The sequence below is a fragment of the Podarcis raffonei genome, chromosome 4 (genome assembly GCF_027172205.1).
Source record: "Podarcis raffonei isolate rPodRaf1 chromosome 4, rPodRaf1.pri, whole genome shotgun sequence".
Lineage (NCBI taxonomy): Eukaryota > Metazoa > Chordata > Lepidosauria > Squamata > Lacertidae > Podarcis > Podarcis raffonei.
This window is the reverse complement of record NC_070605.1, coordinates 62,902,420-62,928,913: the sequence shown is the minus strand read 5'-3', so window position 1 is coordinate 62,928,913 and position 26,494 is coordinate 62,902,420. Positions and strand designations below refer to the sequence as shown.

At 39.6% G+C, this 26,494-nt stretch overlaps 1 protein-coding gene and 1 long non-coding RNA gene across 6 annotated transcripts in view; one reads left to right on the top strand and one right to left on the bottom strand.

Annotated features, from left to right (window-relative positions):
- Positions 1–26,494, top strand: part of IL1RAPL1 (interleukin 1 receptor accessory protein like 1) — a 652,770-nt gene that overhangs the window by 624,126 nt on the left and 2,150 nt on the right. For 3 of the 4 annotated variants that reach the window (XM_053386978.1, XM_053386977.1, XM_053386979.1), the window contains exons 9-10: positions 7,577–7,720; positions 22,833–23,003. In XM_053386978.1, the coding sequence (XP_053242953.1) occupies positions 7,577–7,720; positions 22,833–23,003 (315 nt within the window). The remainder of the gene's footprint in view (positions 1–7,576; positions 7,721–22,832; positions 23,004–26,494) is intronic. The other variant, XM_053386980.1, reaches the window with a different exon arrangement.
- On the bottom strand, positions 5,783–20,569 carry LOC128413121 (uncharacterized). Of its 2 annotated transcripts, XR_008330246.1 has the most exons (6): positions 20,437–20,569; positions 20,248–20,337; positions 18,427–18,556; positions 10,821–10,983; positions 9,728–9,843; positions 5,783–7,101 (listed from the first exon to the last, which is right to left on the bottom strand). It is a non-coding gene; the product is annotated as an uncharacterized LOC128413121 (long non-coding RNA). The 2 variants fall into 2 exon arrangements; XR_008330245.1 differs by lacking the exon at positions 20,248–20,337.

Below are 26,494 nucleotides of genomic sequence, written 5' to 3'. Positions count from 1 at the left end.
TCAAAGTGACTATAATGCTCCTGCTCTATTTAGAACTCCCTCAAGAGAGGTGTAGCTACTGTATAGGATCTGGGACATGTAAGAAATATGTACCTTATTGGGAAGAGACTTATACCTCTCACCTGTCACATTATTGTAGCCCTTCCGGAAATTGTTAGAATGGATTTTTCATCAGAATAACACATCCTAGTTCAGGCACCATGTGCAGTGCTCCTTTGGCCTGGGTAGCTTTAGCAAGTGTCCAGCATGGCAGTGACAGCGTTGTAGCAATCCACCTGAAGGTCCTGACACACTGGTTGAAAATTTGTGAGCTATAAAAATCAGGGATAGTTGGCTTAGTCTTCTGTATTGTTTTCCTAAGTTAGCACTTGTAGGAATTTGCTTCACTCATTCACTCCATTCCTAAGAAAGTGTTCTTAATTCTGTTGTTGCACGACAGCACAAACTTATACATATCTACTCAAAAGTAAGACCCACTGTGTTCAAAAGGGTTTACGCCCAAGTCACTTGTGTGTAGGATTGTGCTGTAACTTGCTTTCAAGAGTATAAAAGGGTACACCAATATCTCAAGAAGGAAATTTGTCCTTACCATGGTAAAAAAAGAATGATCACTCATTTACTGTGTGATTAGACAGTAGTAATAGTAATAATTTCTTTAAATGTTAATCACAGTAGACTTTCCTAGGCTTGTTAAACTCCTGTTTTATTTTTCAGCTTAAATTACTAGGCTGTAATACTTCCTTAGATTCCAGATAAGGTATATCCCCCATTATTTTTTTTAAGGCAATGGTTAAGGGCAATAACAACTGTCGGGACCATGAAGATAGCTTTGCTCATACTTACTAAGCCTTGGTTCATACATGAATACATGAATGCTGTATTTGAACATCCAAACACAGAGAAAAGTGATTCATGTGACATCCCACTTCTTTGAGGGAAGGGGGGAGATCACATGAAACTACTAAATCTATGAACCAAGGCTATGGGTGGGATTCAACTAATGGTTTCCTTCAGTAGAAGCCCTGCACAGGGACTTCCCTTTGCGCAATGATGCCCTCCCTCTTCCATGCACAAACACTGCACCACCCAAAACTGGCTTGTGGGGTCAGGACAGCCCACAGTGGGGAATTACTCTGTCATGCCAAAATGTTTGACCTGATAGAATGATCACCTTAGCTTGATGTTCAATTCCCCCCTATGTTTTTTTCAGTTTATACTTCAGACCAATAACTGGGGGGTTTGCATTATTCAGCATACTTGTTTTATGAGGACAGTAATTTTTACCTGCAAAAAATACTTGATGCCCTGTTCAGATGTTTGAATTCATATGGTGATGATGGACCTTCCTTCTTCAGATCTTCTCTGTGAACATGTGAGTGGTGGTTGGCAAGCTTGCTGGGGATAAGGCTAGCAGGTGCCAGCCCTGTGAACTTGCAGTTCAACCAGTGGGTAGGCCTTAATGCTTTTGCTGCTGATAAAATCACTGGCAAAACTATAACCAGAATGAAAATACCAGACTGTTTTGCAAGTGCAGAGCTACAGCCAGCTTAAACTGCTGATCTCATGAGCTTCTTCAGTCATTAGGAATCAATTATGCCTTATATTTCACAAAGTGATTATGAGGAATAGGACTTGAGTGGACAAAAAGCAGCAACTGTTTTATAGTAGCAGCTGTTTTATAGCAGCAACTGCAGATCTAAGAAATTCCAGATCTTTTCACTATAATAGAGCACAATTCTGCAAAATGGCTGGTTTTTCTAAAGGTGGTACAAACACATGATGTGGTGGTAACATACTTTATGTGTCAACATCTATTAATTGTTCCCAATGTTATGAGCAATTAGAATATCGTAATAGAAACAATAGTCTACTGCCTTAAAACTTCAGACTGCAAAGCTTTATTTATTTCACAAAATGTATATACTACTTGATTGTAGAAAACGACCTCAAAGTGGTTTATACATGATACCATGTGTTGTATTTTTAGAAAAACAAATTCCTTTTTGCAAATTATTCATAGTTAATGCTGGTTAAGAAAGATAATTCTACTCCATTTTCCAGATGAGAATTGAGAGAAAACACATTCATAGAATCATAGAATTGTAGAGTTGGAAGGGACCCCAAGTGTCGTCTAGTCCAACCCCCTGCAGCAATAATAATAATAATAATAATAATAATAATAATAATAATAATAATAATTTATTTATAACCCACCCATCTGGCTGGGTTTCCCCAGCCACTCTGGGCGGCTTCCAACAAAATATTAAAATACAATAGTGTGTCAAACATTAAAAGCCTCCCTAAACAGGGCTGCCTTCAGATGTCTTCTAAAAGTCTGGTAGTTGTTGTTCTCTTTGACATCTGGTGGGAGGGCGTTCCACAGGGCGGGTGCCACTACCAAGAAGGCCCTCTGCCTGGTTCCCTGTAACTTGACTTCTCGCAGTGAGAGAACCGCCAGAAAGCCCTCGGTGCTGGATCTCAGTGTCCGGGCTGAACAATGGGGATGGAGACACTCCTTCAGGTATACTGGACTGAGGCCGTTTAGGGCTTTAAAGGTCAGCACCAACACTTTGAACTGTGCCTGAAAAAGTACTGGGAGCCTGCAATGCAGGAATCCCAACTAAAGCATCCATAACAGACGGCCATTGCTCTGCTTCAAAACCTCCATGGAAGGAGAGTCCACCACCATCCGAGAGAATCCATTCCACTGCCAAACAGCTCCTACTTAGAAAATTCTTCCTGCTGTTTAGTCAGAATCTCCTTTCTTGTAATTTGAAGCTTGGTTGGTGACTGGTGTTTTCAGCAGACCATTTTTAGGTTTGGATTTGAGACTGTCCCTACAGCAGCTCATCAGGACAGCCAACCACCATTCAGCACTGCAGCTCCTGATAAAGTGAGGCAATCATGGAGAGGCTGCAGTGCAATATAAAGTAGTGCTTGGCTGAAGGCCCTCATGCTTTGTAGTACTGTTATTTTCTTGAGATCAACTCCCATGCTTGTTCTTCTCACCATCACTGTGTTCAAAATACTCATGACTAGAACTGAGATGAGTTTCTAGATTGCTAGAACTGGGTTTCCACTTTCATGTCAAAATTTGCATGTTTAATGAAGGAAGGCAAAGGCTGAGCAAACTGCATGAAAATTTAAAAAATGTGTTTCTCTGTTTTTAATCCAATCACTATTTAGATAGAGCTATGCAAATGGTCCCAATGGCTGCAGGGAACTGTAGTTTAGGGACCAGGGTAACTCTGTAAAATAGATACAATTTTAAGTGGTGTGTGTGAGGGAAGAGATAATTACATACTTGGGAACTTTAGTCATATTTTTGCAATCTAGTGTTTAATACAAAAGCATCTTTGCATGTGATAAGTAGGGGATATAAAGAAGAAGAAGAAGAAGAAGAGTTTGGATTTGATATCCCGCCTTTCACTCCCTTTAAGGAGTCTCAAAGCGGCTAACATTCTCCTTTCCCTTCCTCCCCCACAACAAACACTCTGTGAGGTGAGTGGGGCTGAGAGACTTCAAAGAAGTATGACTGGCCCAAGGTCACCCAGCAGCTGCATGTGGAGGAGCGGAGACGCGAACCCGGTTCCCCAGATTACGAGTCCATCGCTCTTAACCACTACACCACACTGGCTCTCAATAAAGACTCTCAAAAACTCAATCAGTAGTGGGTGGAAGCTTCTGAGAGCACTCTTCCATTTGTTTACTTCTCTGTGCAAGTGCAGTTAATGATAAGTAAATTACCTCTGTGACACTACTGAGAAGTTTATCAAAAATTAAAACCAGGTGCAGATCAAAGATATCCCAGAAGTACATCTGATAATTACGGTAGGATTAGTGTAAAATGAATGCATTTATTACCCATGATATCATTCAATATGTCTAGAGAATAGCGGTACTTTATTTTAATTAGCTGTTTCTTTCACTGGGTTCTGTGGTCAAACTATCTTGATAAGAAAACAAGTGTAGCAATTGGTCAGAAAGCTTGTAGCAAATCTTGTTTCAAATTGAAGCAATTTATTTCTTTAAAAAATCTACAACTGAAAAGCAATCAATGGACTTTTCCATTAGAGTAGATCCAGGCTTGTGCTACCGCAAGACTATTGTTAATTGCCTGTAACTAATGATTGCTTTGCCCTCAAATGTAACTCTTCAGCACTCATTCATTTGTTGTGTTTAACAGAATGCCATTTCCCCAAGGAAATGCCTGGTAATTTTCCTCTGCAGTTTTCAGAGCTCTCTCAGTCCTTAAACAGGGCAAGGCCTGTAATTTAATGTCATAACACAAAGTCTAAGCAGATATGAAATGGTGTGCACTTCTTGTTTCTTTCTTCCCTCCTTCCCCTTGTAGTGGGAAATTATTATTTTTTTAAAAAAAAAAATATCTATCACTTCCAGGACTTTCAAATAAAGTAATAATACTTGCAGCTGCTGCAGCCCTGTAACAAAACAGTCATACCTTGGATCCTGAATGCCCTGGAACTTGGATGTTTTGGCTCCTGAACGCCGCAATCCCAGAAGTGATTGTTCTGGTTTACGAACGTTCTTTTGGAACCCAAATGTCCAACGGGGCTTCCACGGCTTCCAATTGGCTGCAGGAGCTTCCTGTAGCCAATCAGAAGCCGTGGTTTGGTTTTCGAACATTTTGGAAGTCGAACGGACTTCCAGAACGGCTTCTGTTTGACGTCCAAGGTACGACTGTAATGCAAAATGTAGCAGCCCTGTAACAACAAGGCAAAATGTAGCATAAGGCAAGAGTTCATTGACAATACTGGATATGTCAAGCTACGCTGGCTTACATTTTGTAAAGTCATGTGACCACAGCCTTCCAACTGTACTGATTTAATCAGGTAAGTTCCAAATATTTTTGGGTGGTGAGAGTCATAGGACTGTTTTGGATTGGATACATGTACCAACTAGTGGATTTTGTGTTGGACACATGCCATGCTAGAAGTAATGTAGGACCATGGGATGTTACATTGCTTCTGGAATGAAAAGCATTTGGTGCAATTAGTAAGGTCAATAGAGAATACTCTCAGTTTCTCCAGATTGATTCTGGCTTAGCAAGCAATGTGTGAGAAGTGGAGGGATTGAGTGCAATCTAGAGTAAAATTAAGCAAACTTACATCCTGTTGATTTCAGTGGGACCTAAGTGTACTTTCATCAGAACTGAAGCAAATATATGATAGGTTTTTTTATAGTTTTAACCGTTAAAAGTGCATGAAAGTGTTCTTCAAATGAGGCATTCTATGGTCCCTAATGATATGCCTTTAGTAGCATAAGCATTCAGTAACATACACAATAATTCTTTTTTTAAAAAGAACTTCATGATTTTTTTCTGTTTGATCTTGTAATAATTGTAATCTAGTTTCTCTATACTAGTATTTTACCCTTGTCTTAATGCATCATCATTACAGCAGACATATAAATGGTGTATTTTGCACCTAGCAACCTGGCACATTAAATCCCCATCTTCTGGTTACCACTGAACGGCTGCATCACATGTGGCAGAAAAAGATAAACAGCAATGTAGTAAGCCAGTGCTGTACAATTTCCATTTCCATTTATTTTCTAAGCCATTTTATTACTATTCTAATGAAACTGTTGTGGGTTTATTTATTTGAGGAAAACAAACATCTTTTCCCTATAGATAAGAAATATTCCAAATATGTGGAACCAACACTCCTGATCTTAAAACTGTAGAATATAAAGGAGGTTACATTACCATTCTTAAGAGAACGGTGTGTTAAATAAATCCTTTTTTAAAAAAAGCAAAAAAAATATTTAATTACATTTTATTGTCTTCTAGAGAACACTGAGGCTTTTATAGCAGTTGCATGCATCTCAGTAATAAAAGCATAAACATACCTAGGCAGTGGAAAGAACTATTATTGCTTATGTTTTCCCCCCTCTAGCTTTTGTATTTCTATAATTGAAATATATGATATTGAATTGTTATAGCAGCAAATACTAAACAAAAACCACGACAATATAGCACACATGACAATGGGATAAAATTCCCTGTCAAAAATTTCCAAGGGGCAGTTGTGTCAGTTGGTTCTATCACAAACAACAAGGAGTCTTGTGACACCTTAAAGACTACCACATTTATAATATAATACGTTTTCATGAACTAGCGTACTCTTGATGATCCAGGCTCTTGAGTTTTGTTTTGTTTTAAACCTAACTGATAAATAGTGAATAGTCATCATGCCATCACTGGGTATAATAGTAGGTACACATACCCTCTGATAATGGAACTCAGGCTCACTTCACTTATTCATGGTCACGCCAATAAACTTCCAGGTCAGACCCTAGATATGTATAACAGAATGTTGCAGCCCAACATATTGTGGGTAAGTACTTAGCTTCACAGTTGCCTTCCTCATAGGGTTATTGTGATGATGAAATATGGAGCATACCATGCAGGGCACCTTAAGCTCCTTGAGGGAGAGGCAGGATGTAGATAAATATAATAGTTGTTTTTTGCAAAAATCACTAATCTGTAGTGCATGCACAACAAAGTCCTTTAATTCTGCATTCTCTTTTTCCTTTTCATCTGTCAAACAGTATTTTAAAGCTTTTTTTTTTATGTTGAGCCACAGCCATTTTTCTAGGCTGAATGATAGAAATATTACAAGCAATAATGTATTTCAATTTTTTTTTTTTAGAATGACAGACTATTCTTCATCTCTAATTTCAGTACAGCTTGTGAAACAATACAACAGCCTTATGACATTTAGCAATGCTTCTCTTCATTTTACCACCCCTCATTTCCTGTCTTAACAGCAGCAGGAATAATAGTATGGTCACTCGTATGCAACTGCTTGGTAATTGTGAGGGCAATGGGCAATGATGACTTTAACACTTGCAGTTATTATCCGATAAGTGATATTACCAAGGAGATTACTGTTGACAGACAGTATGATTACATTTGTCTTGAGTTGTGTGGATTTTTTTTTTCATCCTTGAAAACTAACCTACATGACAGTGATCTCAATCCATCATGCAATCTCCAGTGGTACAACATAACACAAGAAAGTGGTCACGTTCCAGCTCTGAATGTCAGAAATGACAAATTGGGGTGATTTGCAACATCTAAGAGAGAGAGAAAAAAGGCAAATCTGTTTATGGAGAGTTGAGAAGGGAAGATGAATTGCATATCAACAGGGAATGGTGTCAGAGATATTAAAACACAACTGATCCATGAGACACTGGAAGACATGAAATGATTTGTCTTCACATATTTAAATTTTGAAAAAAGTATATATTTAGCTTCATCCTACATGACTGACAAAAACTCCTTGAACAATGCAACCGCATATGTAAACAGTTGTGCATATCACACGACTGTTGTGTACAACAAAAAGATAACCATGGTTGTTGCTTCCTGTAAAAAATGGTGTTATACCTGTGACAAACTAGTAAAACACATGCTCTTTCTACAGACAGAATATCTAAATATCATGTATTTTTGAACTGTTGACAGCATTTTCTGCCCCCACAACATGATAATAAATGGCTGCTTTTAGTTCGGAATGTGGTGGTTATTAAGTTTTATAATTCTTTGCAGAGCTGATGTATACAGTTGAGCTTGCTGGCGGGCTTGGTGCTATTCTGCTGCTACTTGTTTGTTTAGTGACTATCTACAAGTGCTACAAGATTGAGATTATGCTATTCTACAGGAATCATTTTGGTGCTGAAGAACTAGATGGAGGTAAGCAAGCAAGCCTCTCCATATACCCTTTTTATATATATATATAAAAATCCATGGAATTTTAATTTGAAACAAAGTTAAAATAAAGGCAACAAAAAGGAAGAACGCAGTCAAAGCACAAGATCACCAAAGAACAGCGAAAAGAAGACTCGCTGATTCCAATCCGTATATAATAGGTAAACCTATAAAACAGCTACAGTAAAACATGCTAAAGGGAACAACTGAGGGAATCAGGATGTGTAAATGATGCAGACAAGTCATTGGGCCTCTCCAAACTGATGTTTTATTGCAGGTGTATTCTGCAACATATTATTGGCACACTAACAGTGCATTGGTGGTGCATTTATTATTAGTTGTTCTGTAATGTTTCCCCAATGCTACTACCACCTTGTTGCTGTCCAGAATAGCTATGATGCAACAAAGGTGGGAAAAGAAGAAATCCCCCAGAAAATTTGCAGTTACAGAATTTCAGCAGAAAATTACAGGATATGCACTGACTAGAAATGAAGCAGTAAGACGATTCCAAAACTTTTGCAGGAGCAAGTAGTCTTGAAAGCAGGATCACGTATGGCCACCTTGATAGAATCATGAACACAATTAATCAGGAATGCTCAATAAAAAGGATATCTAGAAGGGGCCATAGTCAGAAGAAAATATGCCTAAGCATATGTAATTCAGCACTGTTGTTTGACCAGGAATCTGACCTGTTCATGACCAGGAATATTTCTATATATGTCCTCTTGTTCAGTGGGGCTTACATTCAACTATGAATGTTTCAAATTACAATATAAGTGCTATATTAAAATACAGGGGGTGGGGGGGAGTTACTAAAATGTTACTATTCTACAACAATACCATTGCAGATCAGGTCAAGAAATTTAAGAAACACTTTAAACCACACATGTGTACTTCTGTCAGTGTTTCATAGGAATGTGTCCTAAACAGATCCGTCTAAATCTAGATCAGTTTAATTCTACTTTCTGGGGATGACATTGTAACAGATCTTTATTTATTTTCAGTGACCTAGAGAGGTCATTTTTTCAACACTTCCTGGTTAACAGAATCTAAAATTTGTAGTATCCAGAGGGCTTGATAGAAGCACCTGGTGTTAAAACATTAGTTAGGAAATAGTGTAAATGTATTTTCTGCAACTGGTGTCTGCAGAAGAAATTTCTCATTGTGCGTTCAAAGTACATACGCTCTGACCAGTCCATTCTTTCAACATTATTAAGTACATAGTAATGATTTATTCAACAAGAGATAAAACACATGTAAATGGACAAAACATTGTACAATTATTCACTAGCCAGTAAGAATAAACAGTTCCCCCACCCTATAAACACTTGTGTATTGTTCCCCATAAGATGCTAAAATTTAGCAACGGCATGTGAAGAAACGGGAGCACTCCCAGTAATTCTGCATGCATGGGGATGGGATGGGAGAAGGAGGATGCAAGGGTTAAGGGAGCTGCAGGTTGGCAGTATTGCTGCCCCACTGGTGCATGTAAACCTATGGGACACTATTGGTACCAGACCAGAGCTTTCCCAACCTTGCCACTACATTGCCCTTACCACTGCTTCTGCAATGCTGCTCATGGACCACTACTGTTGAGATGTTAATGATATTAGCTGCGCTATACTCAAGGTTAATCATATAAATATACTCTGCAGTTTACTATATGCAATTTTCCATTTTCCTGAAATACCCCACAAATATGTGGTATATTTCAAAACTGTAGTATTTCAGCTTATTAGAGATATACATCATAAGATATAAATATGTGAAATAAAAATGGCAATTGTTAATATCTTTATTTGGATCCAAAGTGAAAACTACTACAACTGCTACTAATTATTGTTGTTGTTGTTGTTGTTTGGTTTTGTTATTTGACATTGGCTTAAATATGATTGAATTTCTTTTAGCACAGAATTCAATTTAGCAGTGATTATTCCTGACAAACTGACAGTTATGATTAACCTTAGGTACTTAATAAAAATTAATATTCACCTGGAACAGTCAACCTTGTAGTACAGGTTCATTCTCCTTATGGTTGTTAGGCTTGATTACTGGCTTGTTCCAATTTATTAAGACTCTTGATAGAGGTGAACATTCATTTATTAGATCTAACAGTTTAGTAATTGAGGTAAATGGATTAGGGGGAAAAATCAATAAAGTACAAACAGCATCTAATCACACTTTATATCTCTTTGCTATAATTTTCACTCCAGTAATGTCTAAATTATACTGGTTTTGAAGGTACTAGCACTAGCAAAAATACACAATATGTCAGGCATTTGCTAAATTGAAGATATATGTAAGTTCTACTATTCATGATTAACCCTGAACATGGGGGCTTAGTTGAATCTTAATCAAGTATGCAGAAAAAATGTTAATGTTGTAACAATTCTGTAAAACAAATTGTGGGTGGAAATGCTCCTTTCATCTAAAGAACACTTTGAGCTCCTAGCAGAGAGCTCCAACTGGCAGTGAAGGGGATAAGGAATTATGCCTATTTCTTAATTCCAGAACCACTATACATCACTCAAATTTTACCACCCAATGCCTGCCTCTTTCCTGTCTGACTCTCCAAACCTGAATCACTCTGATAAAGGCAGATTTAGGGCAGCGTGACTACTTCCTCTGTACCAGGCATAGGCAAACTCAGCCCTCCAGATGTTTTGAGACTACAGTTCCCATCTTCCCTGACCTCTGGTCCTGTTAGCAAGGGATGACGGGAGTTGTAGTCCCAAAACATCTGGAGGGCCAAGTTTGCCTATGCCTGCTTTGTACAGAGTGCTCCTTCCCAAAGCCTAGTAAATACTTGCTTCACGAAAGAGGTGTGAGGGCTCTGGCAAGGTCCTAGAGACCTCACACAACCTCCCCAAAACCTAGTTAGCACTTTCCCAGGTTTGGGAAGGAGACAGAAGACACTCTAAGACACTGACAGAGCCCTCAGCCCCATTTCCAAAGCCTGGTCCCTCACTTACCAGACTTTGGGAAGGTGGCATGACTGCTGGGTGGGGGGGGGAGCAAATTTTGGCCTCGCACAGGGTGCTGTATTACTAAGGTCTGCCCTGGAGTCTGAGCCGTCAAACCTGACCTGTAACAATCCATGGCTGCTGTATCTGACTTGTCCAATGCCCATATCTCTCTGAATATGCCCAATTTGCCTTGGGACAAAATCCTACAACCAAGATTAAGATTAAATTTGGTTGGCCCCCATCGCAGTCCTCAGGCAATGGTTCAGTCTCTCCACAGCTTCCCTGAGATATGATGGCGAGAAGAAAAAGAGTTAGGTATCATCCACATATTAGTGGCACAACTTCAGATCTTTATATAGTCTTTGCTGGTGGTTTTGTGTAGATATTAAAACAATATTGTGTCCGTTTCTTCCTGGATCGAATAAGTTTTAGAGATTAGCTTCATACATTGTTAGACATAAAAAATATTTATATTGTAACATGGGAAATAAATATTCTCGTATACCATTCTATCAGAAACCATCTAGTCCTGGGGCTTTTGCTATTAGCATTGAATGAATGACACAAAAGATGCCATGATGTTGTTGTTTAGTCGTGTCCGACTCTTCGTGACCCCATGGACCAGAGCACGCCAGGCACTCCTGTCTTCCACTGCCTCCCGCAGTTTGTTCAGACTCAAGTTTGTAGCTTCGAAGACACTATCCAACCATCTCGTCCTCTGTCGTCCCCTTCTCCTTGTGCCTTCCATCTTTCCCAACATCAGGGTCTTTTCCAGGGAGTCTTCTCTTCTCATGAGGTGGCCAAAGTATTGGAGCCTCAGCTTCACAATCTGTCCTTCCAGTGAGCACTCAGGGCTGATTTCCTTCAGAATGGAGAGGTTTGATCTTCTTGCAGTCCATGGGACTCTCAAGAGTCTCCTCCAGCACCATAATTCAAAAGCATCAATTCTTCGGCGATCAGCCTTCTTTATGGTCCAGCTCTCACTTCCATACATCACGACTGGGAAAACCATAGCTTTAACTATACGGACCTTTGTTGGCAAGGTGATGTCTCTACTTTTTAAGATGCTGTCTAGGTTGGTCATTGCTTTCCTCCCAAGAAGCAGGCGTCTCTTAATTTCGTGGCTGCTGTCACCATCTGCAGTGATCATGGAGCCCAAGAAAGTAAAATCTCTCACTGCCTCCATTTCTTCCCCTTCTATTTGCCAGGAGGTGATGGGACCAGTGGCCATGATCTTCGTTTTTTTTGATGTTGAGCTTCAGACCATATTTTGCACTCTCCTCTTTCACCCTCAATAAAAGGTTCTTTAATTCCTCCTCACTTTCTGCCATCAAGGTTGTGTCATCTGCATATCTGAGGTTGTTGATATTTCTTCCAGCAATCTTAATTCCGGCTAGGGATTCATCCAGCCCAGCCTTTCGCATGATGAATTCTGCATATAAGTTAAATAACCAGGGAGACAATATACAGCCTTGTCGTACTCCTTTCCCAATTTTGAACCAATCAGTTGTTCCATATCCAGTTCTAACTGTAGCTTCTTGTCCCACATAGAGATTTCTCAGGAGACAGATGAGGTGATCAGGCACTCCCATTTCTTTAAGAACTTGCCATAGTTTGCTGTGGTCGACACAGTCAAAGGCTTTTGCATAGTCAATGAAGCAGAAGTAGATGTCTTTCTGGAACTCTCTAGCTTTCTCCATAATCCAGCACATGTTTGCAATTTGGTCTCTGGTTCCTCTGCCTCTTCTAAATCCAGCTTGCACTTCTGGGAGTTCTCGGTCCACATACTGCTTGAGCCTTCCTTATAGAATTTTAAGCATAACCTTGCTAGCGTGTGAAATGAGTGCAATTGTGCGGTAGTTGGAGCATTCTTTAGCACTGCTCTTCTTTGGGATTGGGATGTAGACTGATCTTCTCCAATCCTCTGGCCACTGCTGAGTTTTCCAAACTTGCTGGCATATTAAGTGTAGCACCTTAACAGCATCATCTTTTAAAATTTTAAAAAGTTCAGCTGGAATACCATCACTTCCACTGGCCTTGTTATTTGCAGTGCTTTCTAAGGCCCATTTGACTTCACTCTCCAGGATGTCTGGCTCAAGCTCAGCAACCCCACTACCTGGGGTGTACGATACATCCATATCTTTCTGGTATAATTCCTCTGTGTATTCTTGCCACCTCTTCTTGATGTCTTCTGCTTCTGTTAGGTCCTTACCACTTTTGTCCTTTATTATGGCAATCTTTGAACGAAATGTTCCTTTCATATCTCCAATTTTCTTGAACAGATCTCTGGTTCTTCCCATTCTGTTGTTTTGCTCTATTTCTTTGCATTGCTTGTTTAAGTAGGCCTTCTTGTCTCTCCTTGCTATTTTTTGGAAATCTGCATTCAATTTCCTGTATCTTTCTCTATCTCCCTCGCATTTTGCTTGCCTTCTCTCCCCCGCTATTTGTAAGGCCTCATTGGACAGCCACTTTGCTTTCTTGCATTTCCTTTTCATTGGGATGGTTTTCGTTGCTGCCTCCTGTATAATGTTGCGAGCCTCCATCCATAGTTCTTCAGGCCCTCTGTCTAGCAAATCTAAATCCTTAAACCTGTTCCTCACTTCCACTGTGTATTCATAAGGGATTTGATTTAGATTGTATCTTACCGGCCCAGTGGTTTTTCCTACTTTCTTCAGTTTAAGCTTGAATTTTGCTATAAGAAGCTGATGATCTGAGCCACAGTCAGCTCCAGGTCTTGTTTTTGCTGACTGTATTGAGCTTCTCCATCTTTGGCTGCAGAGAATATAATCAATCTGATTTCGATGCTGCCCATCTGGTGATGTCCACGTGTAGAGTCGTCTCTTGTGTTGTTGGAAAAGTGTGTTTGTGATGACCAGTTTGTTCTCTTGACAGAACTCTACAGTGGTGCCTCGCAAGACGAAATTAATTCGTTCCGCAAGTTTTTTCTTCTTGCGAGTTTTTCGTCTTGCGAAGCACGGTTTCCCATAGGAATGCACTGAAAATCAATCAATGCGTTCCTATGGAAACCGCCTTCAGACCAGGTCCGGGGACAGTCTGTCCCCCAACCTCTTCTGAAGGCTGGGGGGGGGGACAAGGGCTTTTCTTCCCACCGCCAGCCTTCAGAAGGCTGTTCTGAAGGCTGGCGGTGGGAAGAAAAGCCCTTCTCCCCACCTCCCACCCCGCAAGCTCCGGGGACAGGAGGGCTTTCCTCCTGACTGCCAGCATTTTAAAAGCCCCCAGGGCAGCGGAGACTTGTCCGCTGTCCCGGGGAGATTTTAAAATGCTGGTGGGCGGCAGCGAATCATTCGCTGCCGCCCGCCAGCATTTTCAGATCGCCCCGGGACAGCGGAGAAGTCTCCGCTGTCCCAGGAAGGCAGGCGGGGGGAGCAAAGACTTTTTCTGAAGGACCTCTTCTGAAGGCCGGCGGTGAAGGCCGGCGGTGGGCCAAAGTCTTTGCTCCCCCCCCCGCCTGCCTTCAAAAGCCGTCGGGATAGCAGAGAAATGCGCTGCGCTTCTCCGCTATCCCGGGAAGGCAGGCGGGGGGGAGCAAAGACTTTTGCCCCCCGCCGGCCTTCAGAAGAGGTCCAGGACCTCTTCTGAAGGCCGGCGGAGATTTCCCTATGGGCTTTCTTCTTGCGAAGCAAGCCCATAGGGAAATTCGTCTTGCGGAACGACTCAAAAACGGAAAACTCTTTCGTCTTGCGAGTTTTTCGTTTTGCGAGGCGTTCGTCTTGCGAGGCACCACTGTATTAGCCTTTGCCCTGCTTCATTTTGCTCTCCAAGGCCAAACTTGCCAGTTGTTCCTTTTATCTCGATTCCCTCATAGAATTGATGTCATGATAATGATATGATAATCACACGATCTGATACTCATTTGCAACTGGCATGTTAATATCCTGAAAGAGCTCTTGAGGGTTATTATGATTAGATCTAACAAGGAAACTGCATGAGGGAGCAGGGGCAGGCTGCTTTAAATACCCAAAGAGTGGACCCAAGTGAAGCCTACTCGCCTCAGTTGGTCCCACCTCCCAGGAAGAGGCTGACCCCAAGCCTGCTTGCAATAGGCCAATTCACCAGGCAGGCCTAGACTCCAACCTCCTGGACAGCTCAGAGGACCAACTGGATCCCCCATTGCCAGAAGACTCCTGCTGGCCAGGAGCCCTGCAGGTCCACGACGACACCTCGACAAGTGGCTAAGCGGAATTGTCTTCCTTACATAGTTCTTCATGGAACTTCTTTGGGCAATGGTTCCTGTTAACTAGACTGTCTGCAAAGCTTCTGTTTCTGTATTGCTTTTAATAGAATGCCAGTAGCTCAATAGCCTTCTCTTCAGACACCTAACAGAACTGTGCAGTTTAAGAACTCTAGCAAACAAATTTACAGCCATTGGGATCTGTGTCATTTAGCCAACTGTGGTGTCCTATTTGTGCAGCAGGCATCTCTACACAAATAGGACATGCTTCCTCCCCCTCTACAGCTCCCCCACACCCCAAAATCTGCTTCAGAGGGTTGGAGTAGATGGACGCAGCAGGGAGAGGAAAGGATGAGGAATTCCTCTCTGAAGGTAGTCCTGTTCAGGGAAGCTTTTAATGTCTGACATTTTATTATTATTTTATATTTTGCTGGAAGCAGCTCAGAGTATAAACAATTTATTATTATTATTATTATTATTATTATTATTATTATTATTATTATTCCATTGCATCTGCTATCGTGACATTGGATCTCACTCTTCGTTTTGAGACCACATGATATCAGTATTAAATGAAGCATTTCTGTCATGAAAAGGTTCTAATACAAAACTATAACATCACCAATAATTAAAGAAGAAGAATCTATTGACGTCTGGAAAAAAACCAATAAAGAAAAAAAAATCCATGTTTGGAATAGTAACATTAGCTATAGATAAGATTCTCTGGTCTATCCATAAAATCACTGCAATACAGCTTTTCCCTGCGTCAGCTGTTTTCAACACTTCAAAATGAATTTCATATGGACCAAAGTGCTACTCTTCTTGCTCAAGATGAAAACCCATTAGCAAATGCTCTGCCAGCTGGATCTATAACTATCACTATTACATATATAGGTTTCTTTTCTGCTGCTTTTATTATTTGAAATGCATTTAAAAATTGGATTTGCTCATTAACACTTTAACTTTTCATGTTAAACCTAATAGGGGAGGGCTAAAAAAAATCACATAATCATTAACAAAAATGTATTATGCCACCAAAATTATTGCACTCTTTATTTATTTTGTTGATATAAGTTACCAAGTTCATTTAATATATGCATTTCATCCTTCTGTGCCGTTGCTGCAACGTCTCTCTTTTGTAGGTTTTTCAGGAATAGAAAAACCTCAGCTTCTGACTTATTCCTAATGCCTGCCTTTTATGACTTACACACACCCAACAAAGAAGCTGAAAACTAACATTTCGTCAGAAGTCTTATTAAAGCACAGTATTGCCGATTCAGCTTTTCCTTTTAAGCTATGTTTATTTCCCATTAGACGATTTATTATTTTACAACTCCTTTGTTGTGCATAAAGAGATAAGTTTGTGAACATGGAATTTTCACCTCATTTATTTTGATTTCTTAAACATCACAAACGACTTGATTCTGTATTTCCATTAACTGACTGTCCTGAAACTTTACCAGAGTGCCCCACAGTTACCCTCTGTAGTTAATCTTATGAGAATTATCAACATAGATTATTACTCCACCAAGTAAAAAAGCAGCACGTTCAACTTTCTTGAATTTGAATAATCATAACATATGTTGATTTCTTTGGTAAGCCTCATAGGTGCATATTGTTTCACGCTGGATGTGCCAAGTCAGATTGTTAGGTCATCTATCCCTGTATACCCTTTGTTGAGCGGCAGCAAGTCTCTAAGATCTATAGCAGGCATAGGCAAACTTGGCAATCCAGATGTTTTGGGACTACAGCTCCCATCATCCCTGACCGTTGGTCCTGTTAGCTAGGGCTCATGGGAGTTGCAGTCCCAAAACATCTGGAGGGCCGAGTATGCCTATGCCTGATCTATAGCTTATGTCCTTTCCCACCCTGCTATCTGGAATGCTTTGACTGAAGGTTCTTGGACTGAACCTAGGACCTTCTGCCTAGTCTTTCCTTGTCTTAGATTTAAATACAGTGGTACCTCGCAAGACGAAATTAATTCGTTCCGCGAGTCTTTTCGTCTTGCGAATTTTTCGTCTTGCGAAGCACAGTCAAGTCGCAACTGCACCTCTTCAAGCGGTTTTAAGAAAAAGGAAACAAACTTGCAAGACGTTTTCGTCTTGCGAAGCAAGCCCATAGGGAAATTCGTCTTGCGAAGCAACTCAAAAAACGAAAAACTCTTTCGTCTTGCGAGTTTTTCGTCTTCCGAGGCATTCGTCTTGCGAGGTACCACTGTAATAGTTCCATGTTCATCTATACAAACTCCTCAGTCTATGACACTGTGCTTTTGCTAGATTTTTGCCCATCTGGGCTTCTTAGAGGAAGGTGCAGTGTTTAAATCTAATAAATAAATAAATAAATAAATAAATAGGATTTTCTTTTAATGGGATAGTTTGTAATAGATTATCTGTGCAGATATAGAAAGGCAGAAAATAAACAATTTTGCCATTTTTTATTCCCTATGCCTTAGAAAGATTCTGTAGGTAAATTTTGACTTGGACATATAAATATCAGAACAGAAGATGCATTTAATACCTCATTATTTAAATGGTTGCAGAACACTAAAGCTTACAGAAGTGCTTAACTTTTTCCTAACCAGTTGACTTATTCTTTCTTAATTTATACTTTATTAAAAATTTCAACGCATAACAGAGAAAAACAAAAGTTTGACTCTCAAACTCAGGCTGACTTCTAAGAATTTGTGGCAATGCATAGAGAGATTTTTGTTCTAAGTGTTGAGGAGTGTAATTTGTTTTTCATATAAACTGATCAACTAATAAGTATTTCTGAAGTTTTTAGAGTAAAACTAAGCAAACGTCTATCATTAATAATAGATCATTCAGTTTGGGTCCAACTAATTAAACAGCATTGCATTTGGTGTCTATATCAATTTCAGAGCCGAGCTGACAACTGAAAGTCAGCAAAAGAATAAACGATATAGGTCTTTTGTTATTGTACTTGAAAATGATGGTGTGCTGGGCTTCTTGTGCTTAATTTGTTGCTTATTTTATGTCACCCTATTATATTGCGGGGTCTAATGTAACATCAAACTATTTGTATAATTCATTTTTAATAAGTGTGTATTAAAAACATCACAGAAATGCTGGAATTTAATAATTTATGTGATTGAGACTTCTAAACATTAAGGCATAATGAATTCATAAGAAGACAGCAAGCGATAAAGTCTGTTCTGTTCCCTAGTGCACTTAATATATGTTTCTGCCACTCCCACATGGCAGCCAATGGAAATCTTCAATTAAAAGTACATTTAGCCTGCAATCTTATACACACTTATTGGGGAATAAGATATAGTGAGGTTAATTACTTCTGAGTAAACATGCATAGATTGTGCTGTTAGAATTGTACTGAGAAGCCTTAGTAGGCAACTAACAGTGCAATCGGATGCATGTCTACTAAAAAGTAAGCCAGGAAGATTTGAAGGGATCTCTTCCCAGTTAAGAGTGTATTAAGCTCCTGGAAGTCCTGGAATCTTGTGCCACTTGGAGATTGGGGTGGCACACTACAATACTGACAGCATTTGGAATAAATACCTATTAAAGCAAGACAGAGATTTCAGAAATCAGTTTCTTGCCTTTAATCTCCTTGCCAGTTCAGGAGGCTTGGTAAATGTTTTCAGCATTCCAGCTTCTATGTGCTCAATAGCAGGTGCTGTTTTTCTTCCTACGCGTAGAAGGAGAGAGGCTAGTATGTTTATCACTAAAGCATGTTACTCTGACAAAAAGCAAATCTTTCAAATGGCATAATCTATACTTAGAGCCAAAGTGCAAGCAACAAATCAATCACATCTTCATTTGCAAGATGCATTGATAGAAGATTTTAGCTGTGCTTCTTTACATGCTTTTGAAAATTAATTGAAGTTCTATTCAAAGAGGAGGCATAAGCTGACAATGTATCTAAGACTTTGCTAGAGCTTAACTCTCTGTCTGTTTGATCTTTAGCCTGCAAAAAGTCAGAAATCAGCCATGTGCTCTCATCAAAAAACCTAGAGTCAGAGTAAGGCAAAGCATTCCACTACATTTTTAAAGAATATATGCTTGGCCTACGAGAAGTCCAGGTTGGAAATATATTTATGGAGTTGCTCGTACAGCAGAGCTTCTAAATTGCACATTATGAACTTGAATTGAGTCCACATTTCAGTAAATAATCTAAAATTCCAGAAACAGACATAGGTCAATAATTGCAAAACTTTCTCGTGGCTCTACTGCTTTTTGGTACTATTGAAAATTATCCAAAAGACAATTCCTTTTATTTGCCATCCATTGTGATTTGGATTCCGCTATCATTAGCAGGTTGTAGGTGCAACCATAGTATCTGATTCAGGTTGGTGGTTCACCTATTGTAAAATTGACAAATGACTAGGCAAGCCTTGAAAATATCTATAGCAACACTTGCCTTTCTCAATTATTTTTTTTGGTGTTATTCATTTTTTAAATTAATTTTCTTTTATTAATTGACATCCATACACAATCTTAGGTACATGTACAGCCTTAAATAATTATACCATTAAATATTGATTTAAACTTGTATTTGTATATGCTGTTTTCTTATACTTTCTTACTAAACAAAAATAAACCAAAATAAAAATCCGATAAACTAAATTATATGAAAACAGACTTCCCATCATTTCCCGATGTAAGTTACATTTACGACATTGAATGTACTTATACTTCTTACCTTACTCTTACTATAGTTTCTAGTACTTTCTTATAACATATCATACCGTTTTGCCTTGCTGAGTAGTATTTAATTTACACAAGGGTCATTCAAACGCTGCCATAGATGTTATGTCGTTATATTTTTGTAGGTATTTCTTAAACATATCCACTTGCCTTTCTCTGTGAATTGTTCATTGCACTGGAGCTAATGTGTATATTCCATCTTCTTATAGCAGTGAAATAACAATCAGTAGATATTTGCTAGATTAAGTGCTAGATAACAAGAGCTTTAGTGGCAATTCTAAATCCTCAAGCCTGATCGGTATCTATGATAGTGACCGCAAAATTCAACTCAAGAATCAGTTTTCCTTGTGCTCAGCTTCGCCTACATTCTAACTTTCAGTAACCTGTATATGAAATAGATGGTTCCAGAATAATGGAACATTTATGTAGCCACTTAATTCACCCATGTTCCCTATTAGCATGGAATTGCATCACAGAGAAGCAGATTTCAACATGCAAGTGAAGATGGCCCATGTCAACTCAGTGCACCATTGTTCATATTAAACTTGCATTAATGACCACATCTTTTCATTGAAATATATCTTCCTTCCTTATCCCATCTAAAGAAAACTAGATAATATCATTCACTAGTAAAAAAAATTCCTACTGTTGTAATATAAAATTATTACGTACGAAATAGTCTCTGTATCTTCTGACTTTCTTTTCAGGAGCCCGTCAGTGAGTGTGTTTTCACGGTATCAGAATTCTCCCAATCTTGAAGAACTTGTTGATAGCAGACATATTTCAGGAACAGAGAGAAGGAGGGGACAGTGATAGGGGGCTTTCCATCAGTTTCAACAGGAACATTTTTATTTCTATTACCTTTCACAGCCAGAATATTATCCAGATAGCAGCTCCTGATTGAACACAGGTTTGTGATTAGGGCCTTGCCATGTTCTCAGCTGTACTCAAAGTTCTTGCCAGTGTTGAATGGGCAGTTGGGCTCTCTTACCAATATCTGTAATTAAACAGGGAGGGAAACTATAAATGGCTACTTCCACTACAGAAGACAGTATGCCTCTGAATTCGAGTCACAAAGCTCTGCATACTGACATCCCATTGACATGTGGTTTGCTACTGTGAGAACAGAATGTTAGACTAGATGGGCCCCTGGCCTGATCCAGCAGGATTCTTATCTTCTTAGAACTAAACACATGATGGGTAACTGTGATTATAGCTCCTGGCTTCCTATCTTAGTCTCATGTATCCTGCCCACCCTGCCCCCAGCACTCACATATTTGCAATGGGGACATCTACATGTGGGATTTTTAATTGTTTGGGAACTTATGCAAGTTTATCACAAATGAGTAGGTTTCCTCTTTGCAGCTTTCTGCAGTTAAGATGTGAATATTGTGGGGGCAGGGAAGGGCAGCAAGACATGTAATGTCCGAGACAGGAGACCTTTTCGCTTTACTCCACATACAGAGATCATATCTGCAAAGGGTCTGTGCTTTGTCTTGCATATAGCCAGACATCAGCACTGCCTTAAGTTGGCATACTGTTGTTTTTACAGCTGTGTCTGAAAGGTAAAAAGGAGTAAAGTGAAAAAAATGTTAGCATATAGCTGAATTCAGCATTGAATCACTAGCATTACTTATGGTACAGAGTAGGATATTCAATCAGACCTTTTTACAAGCAATTGATATTCTCCATAGCCTGTGCATAATGCTGTCTAGAGAGTTAGATGGATGTTAACATTTCATTACTCCTGCCATTGATTTCTCCCTACTTTCTTCACAACAAACATCAAAATGTGACCTCTTATTCCACTGAATTAGTTCCAGAGCACTTGGCATTATTGACCCCTTAATGAAAATTAATGGTGGCTTCTTTCATTCAATCTTATAAGTAAGCAAACAGAATGCATATATTGAAAAGAGTACATTTATTTGCCATTGGAAAAGGAATAATATATTCAAAACAAAAGCTCACCTTAATGCAATGAACTGGGTTCACTGAAACAGAAATAAAAAGGATGGCTTTCATTGCAGTCTCCATTATCTTTTTACATATACATACTTGCATCCACCAGATTTGCTTTCAAATGAATGTTAGAAGTGGGGTGGGGTGGGGTGGGGTGGGGAGGGCTGATCTGTTACTTCTCAAACAAATTCTTCTCACTCACATTATTTGAAAACTTTGCATTTATAATTTCAGTTTTTCCAACAATCCCAATTATGCATGTTTTATTATAGTTCTTAAAATGGCCAAGTTGAGCCATAGAATTTCAGTTTAATTTATTAGCAAAGGGATGATCTAGTCTCCTTTCCCTATTCGCTGTATTACTTGAGTTCCCTGGCACCATCCCTATTCCCATTGACAGTAGTGCCACACGCAGGTATTTGTTCTTGTGGGAGAAAGGCATACACCTATGCTGCATGCAAGAGAGATGTGAAATCAGGACCATGCTGACTAAAAAGAGCTCCTTCTGAAAGCAAATTTCGAAACTTTATATATGAATCCTGAAATCCTAATGAAGATACTAATTTTGAATGCAACAATAATTTGAACAGTAGAGCATATAATACTGAAACATTTTTTTTTCAAAATGTGTTCTCGAAATCCAGAAATCTGCCTCTTTTTCTGCTTATAGCATGCTAGAGAACAAATCAATACTGTACGTGATTGCTTTTGAACTTTCACTATGTGCACATCCGTCCTCCTAAGTTTTCAGTAACTGAAAACATGAGCCGTGATCCCGTGATGGGCCTGTACTTTTTGTCACACAACTGTGCACACACCATACATGTTAGGAATATTGAAAGCACACTTCCTCCAAAGGAACTCACAGATACAATTCCCAGCACCCTTAACAGACTACAGCTCCAGAAGCCATGTACTTTAAACCTATGGTGTGTAAATAAGCCGAAAGTTCAGGTGACAGCTTCCAGCTTGAAATGGACAGGGTGATTTCAGGGAGTGGTAACATTTTAAACTAGTGGAAATTTAAAAAGCAATTGGGAACCCTGAGGGATCAGCTTTTAAATAGAAAATTCTGCTTAAATGCAGATGGTTGTTTCTCATGATCAAAATGAGTGAAGCTCTTCCTTCTATCCTCTAAAATTTCCAAGTTTGTCCAAAAAGGGCATTTGTCCCTATTGTTAAAGCCACCCATCCAATAAGGTGATTCTCTGTCTCACAAACAAATATTCTGCTTCACAAATATCAAGTCTGTCTTCTTTCTTCTGTCCCTATTCCCCTTCCCTTTAAAACTGCAGATAACAAAGATTATGATGCATACCTGTCATACACCAAAGTGGATCCTGACCAGTGGAATCAGGAAACGGGGGAAGAAGAAAGATTTGCTCTTGAGATCCTACCAGATATGCTTGAAAAGCATTATGGGTACAAATTGTTCATTCCTGATAGAGATTTGATTCCAACTGGAAGTAAGTTTCAATTCTGTGTGTGCATGCATACATGTTTGTTTGTATACCAGTACCTTTACATATGTGTGTGTTTATTTTTTAAGATATATATTTAATGCAGTATTGTTTCAATGCTGTCTCATAAAAAAACTGTAGTAAAGTTTAGCAGTAATACTACCAGTTGCAAATATTACATTCAATGTATTCTCTTTAGCTAAAACAAAGAAGAAAATGAATGTCCATTACACACTGATAAATCACGCAAACCCAATACCTGTGATCCAGGAACTTGATATGTAAAATGTATCTAAAAATTGAGGATACAAAATAAAATTATTCAAAGTTACAACATATTGTGAAAAATATCACTTAACAATAAGACCAGGCTTAAAGTTGTCTGTAAACTTTTCAGAAGTGCCCTGAAAATGCCTCTCAGGTCACCTTTTTTCAATGCACCTGTTTCACAGTGCTTCTCCTCCTCGCAGCTGTGATCTTCACCATTATCACCACCACCTCAAAGTCCCCCAAAACGAGGGCTGGAAATATCTTCCTCACCCTGGCTTCAGATGATATAGTATTATTCCTAATAAAATAAAGACTAAGAACAACATTCCTAAGAGACTTCTTGTCAAACAAAATGGTGCCTATGAGCCACCAGAACATCGCTAGTAATTTCTGGTGGATTTTTACCCTTTACCCTAAATACCACTGAAATGCTTTCAACTTTGCCTTCTGCAAATGGGACAATGGAGCGGGTTCAACTCAACCAAAAATTGTAGAACATCTGGCACTCAGTCCAATCCTGCCATGAATGCAGTGACCATGAACAGAGGAATCCCCATGGTGTATAACAGCGCCCAGTTGTGTACACACACACACACACACACACACACACACACAAAATATAGCAGGCTAACATGACACTTGCCTCATTAGTCCATTATTGGAAATAGGAAGGGCTTTTTTTTTCCTTGTTGACCTTTTTTTAGGGCGGATCACCCACCGTCGCCAGGGAGTACCGGCTGAAGAATACCCTGGGAATAGGGAATTTATGCATGCCTCTGATATCTTTGTCTAATTCATCTCCTGATTCAAATAAGGTGAATTACAATCCTTGGAAGAGTAATAAGGTGTACATATTCCTTCCATTGTACCTTAACTACTTGACACAGTTCCTACATGGAGAGAAACAGTGGGGCAAAACAAGGCTTCATTATGCCCTGCCTGTACAAGAATAACCTCTGAATTAATATGCAGACAGCACATAACTTTGTGGAATTCCTAAATGGCACAATATTACATCTCTAAATAATGGGACACTGAATTGTTTTGAACTGTGAAAAAGTAGGTTCAGTTTGCAAGGAAATTTAAGAACTCAGCTTTTACAACAACTACTGCAGAAATGTTCTATTGGGTTGAATTTTTGAATCAGCCTTAAACATAGTTTACGTGGGAAAACAGGAATTTTGTCTTACTGTGAATTTCTATTTGCAGATTAGGCTGGAGGACATTCCTCTGATAGGGATGGCACCTCCCACTGGATGTGACAGGCAGGTCTTCTGCCTCCTCTTTAGGGGCAGGAGTCATCCCACTCACCAGACCAACTGAGAGAGAGCAAAGATGACCCCTCATCCTATGATAGTCACTGATGCCCACAAGAGACCTGAAACAAAACCTTCAACAGACATACTGACCATCCTCAAACAGGATAACACATTGAAGTAACAAGTTCCTGGTCCCAAGGAAAGAGGGTAATAGAAAGCTCTAACATATCTGGGTGAGCACAGATGCCCTAAGCCTACTACACCCACCAAACAGTGCAGAAGAAGGAGAGGTGGGCAGAATACCCTCCATCCTAATCGGAAGATAGAAATTCATGGCATTTCAAGTTAGCATGTTTTGCAGATCAGGATGGAGGACATTTCTTGGAAAGGGATATAGTAGGGCAATAAACATACTCAGGGAAGGCTTCCCCTGCACCACTGTAACACATCACCACTTTCTGCAGGGCCTTCCTATCAAATGCCACATCAGCAGAACAGAACACATCTACCTTTGAGTGTCTAGTGAAGGTATGAGAAGCCCATATGGCCACCTTAAAAATGTCAACCATTGGAAAACCACAATGACATGCAGCAGAATGGGTGCATAGGCTTCACAATCAGCCACAAGATCTGGGTAACCACTGCTATCTTCTCCAAGGGGGTTGTTTCACGACGGATCATCACAAATGTGAAGAGGAAGGGGGAGGGAAAACAATGAATGATGAAGAAAGCTAATGGCTCACAGCAGGAATCAAAAGGAGAACAGGGAGCAGAGGAAACACACTCAGCCAACACAAATAGAGGCAAAGGGTTTAGAAAAAGTTGGAAAATGCACACGAAATAGTCAGAAGACTTTATACAGACCACCTCCTTCACATCCTACAGATTGGGTTAGTCTGGTGAGTGGGATGGCTCCTACTGAGGCCCGTGCAGAGAAGGGGACAGCCAGGTACACTTGCCCGGCGCTTTGGAGTGCTAAGCTAGCTGGGGGGGGGCCTACCAGGGACTGGCTGTTTTTTTATTTGAGTTCATAACTTTATTCTAACAAGGCTCCTGTCCCAGCCCTCAGACAAGCTCTGCATGGGCCTGGGCATGCTCCTATCTCTGGAGAGAAGGCAGAAAATTTGGTTGGACCTTGCCTGTCTCATCTAGTGGGAGGTGTCAACCCTATCCATGTCCTCCATGCTGATTTGGCAGATTACCGCCCCTTGTCTCCCACCATCCAATGCTCTGTTGGATTGCTACCAAAAATCCATGAGCTCTATTCCTTCTCCAGGGAACAGGAAAGGAGCCACATTATTAGACATAATGGAATGCATTGTTACCTTGCAGAAAGCCTCCATGACACTAACCTGCATTGTGGAGGATGGGGCCAAGTCTTTGTCTTTCTCATCTATAAGAACTATCCAAACTTGGACGTCCCAGTTACAGACCAGACTTTATCCTTTTCAGCCTTACTATGAACAAGATATCTCCACAAACTTGTTATTAGAACTTCTTCCCTTTTTAAAGAAAGGAGTCTGGTTCTAAGTGAAACAAATGAAAGCTATGTTAGTATTTGAGTTGAATGTGCAGCAGAAAATGAACTGAATACAGAAACCCAGTTCGAGGAGCACACTTTACCCTGGAAAACAATTACACTGAGACTCTAGGTTTAGGAAAGTAAGAAAGCTAGCATTTATTATTGGAAATGCATTTTTGAAAGGAAATATTCTAATTTTTTTCTTCCCCTGTAAGTCTTATTAAAAGTAAAATAATAATAATAATAATAATAATAATAATAATAATAATAATAATAATAGTTTTATCTCAACTGAAGGAAGCACCATGTATGTCTGCTCTCATGAGGGAGGCACAGAGAAAAGGAAGGTGAGTAGGAGGTGTGGTCAGCAACCCTAATATCAACAGTCTAACATTTAAGGAAGATCAACAGCTCAGCACTAGAAGAACACTCTAGGAAGTATGAAG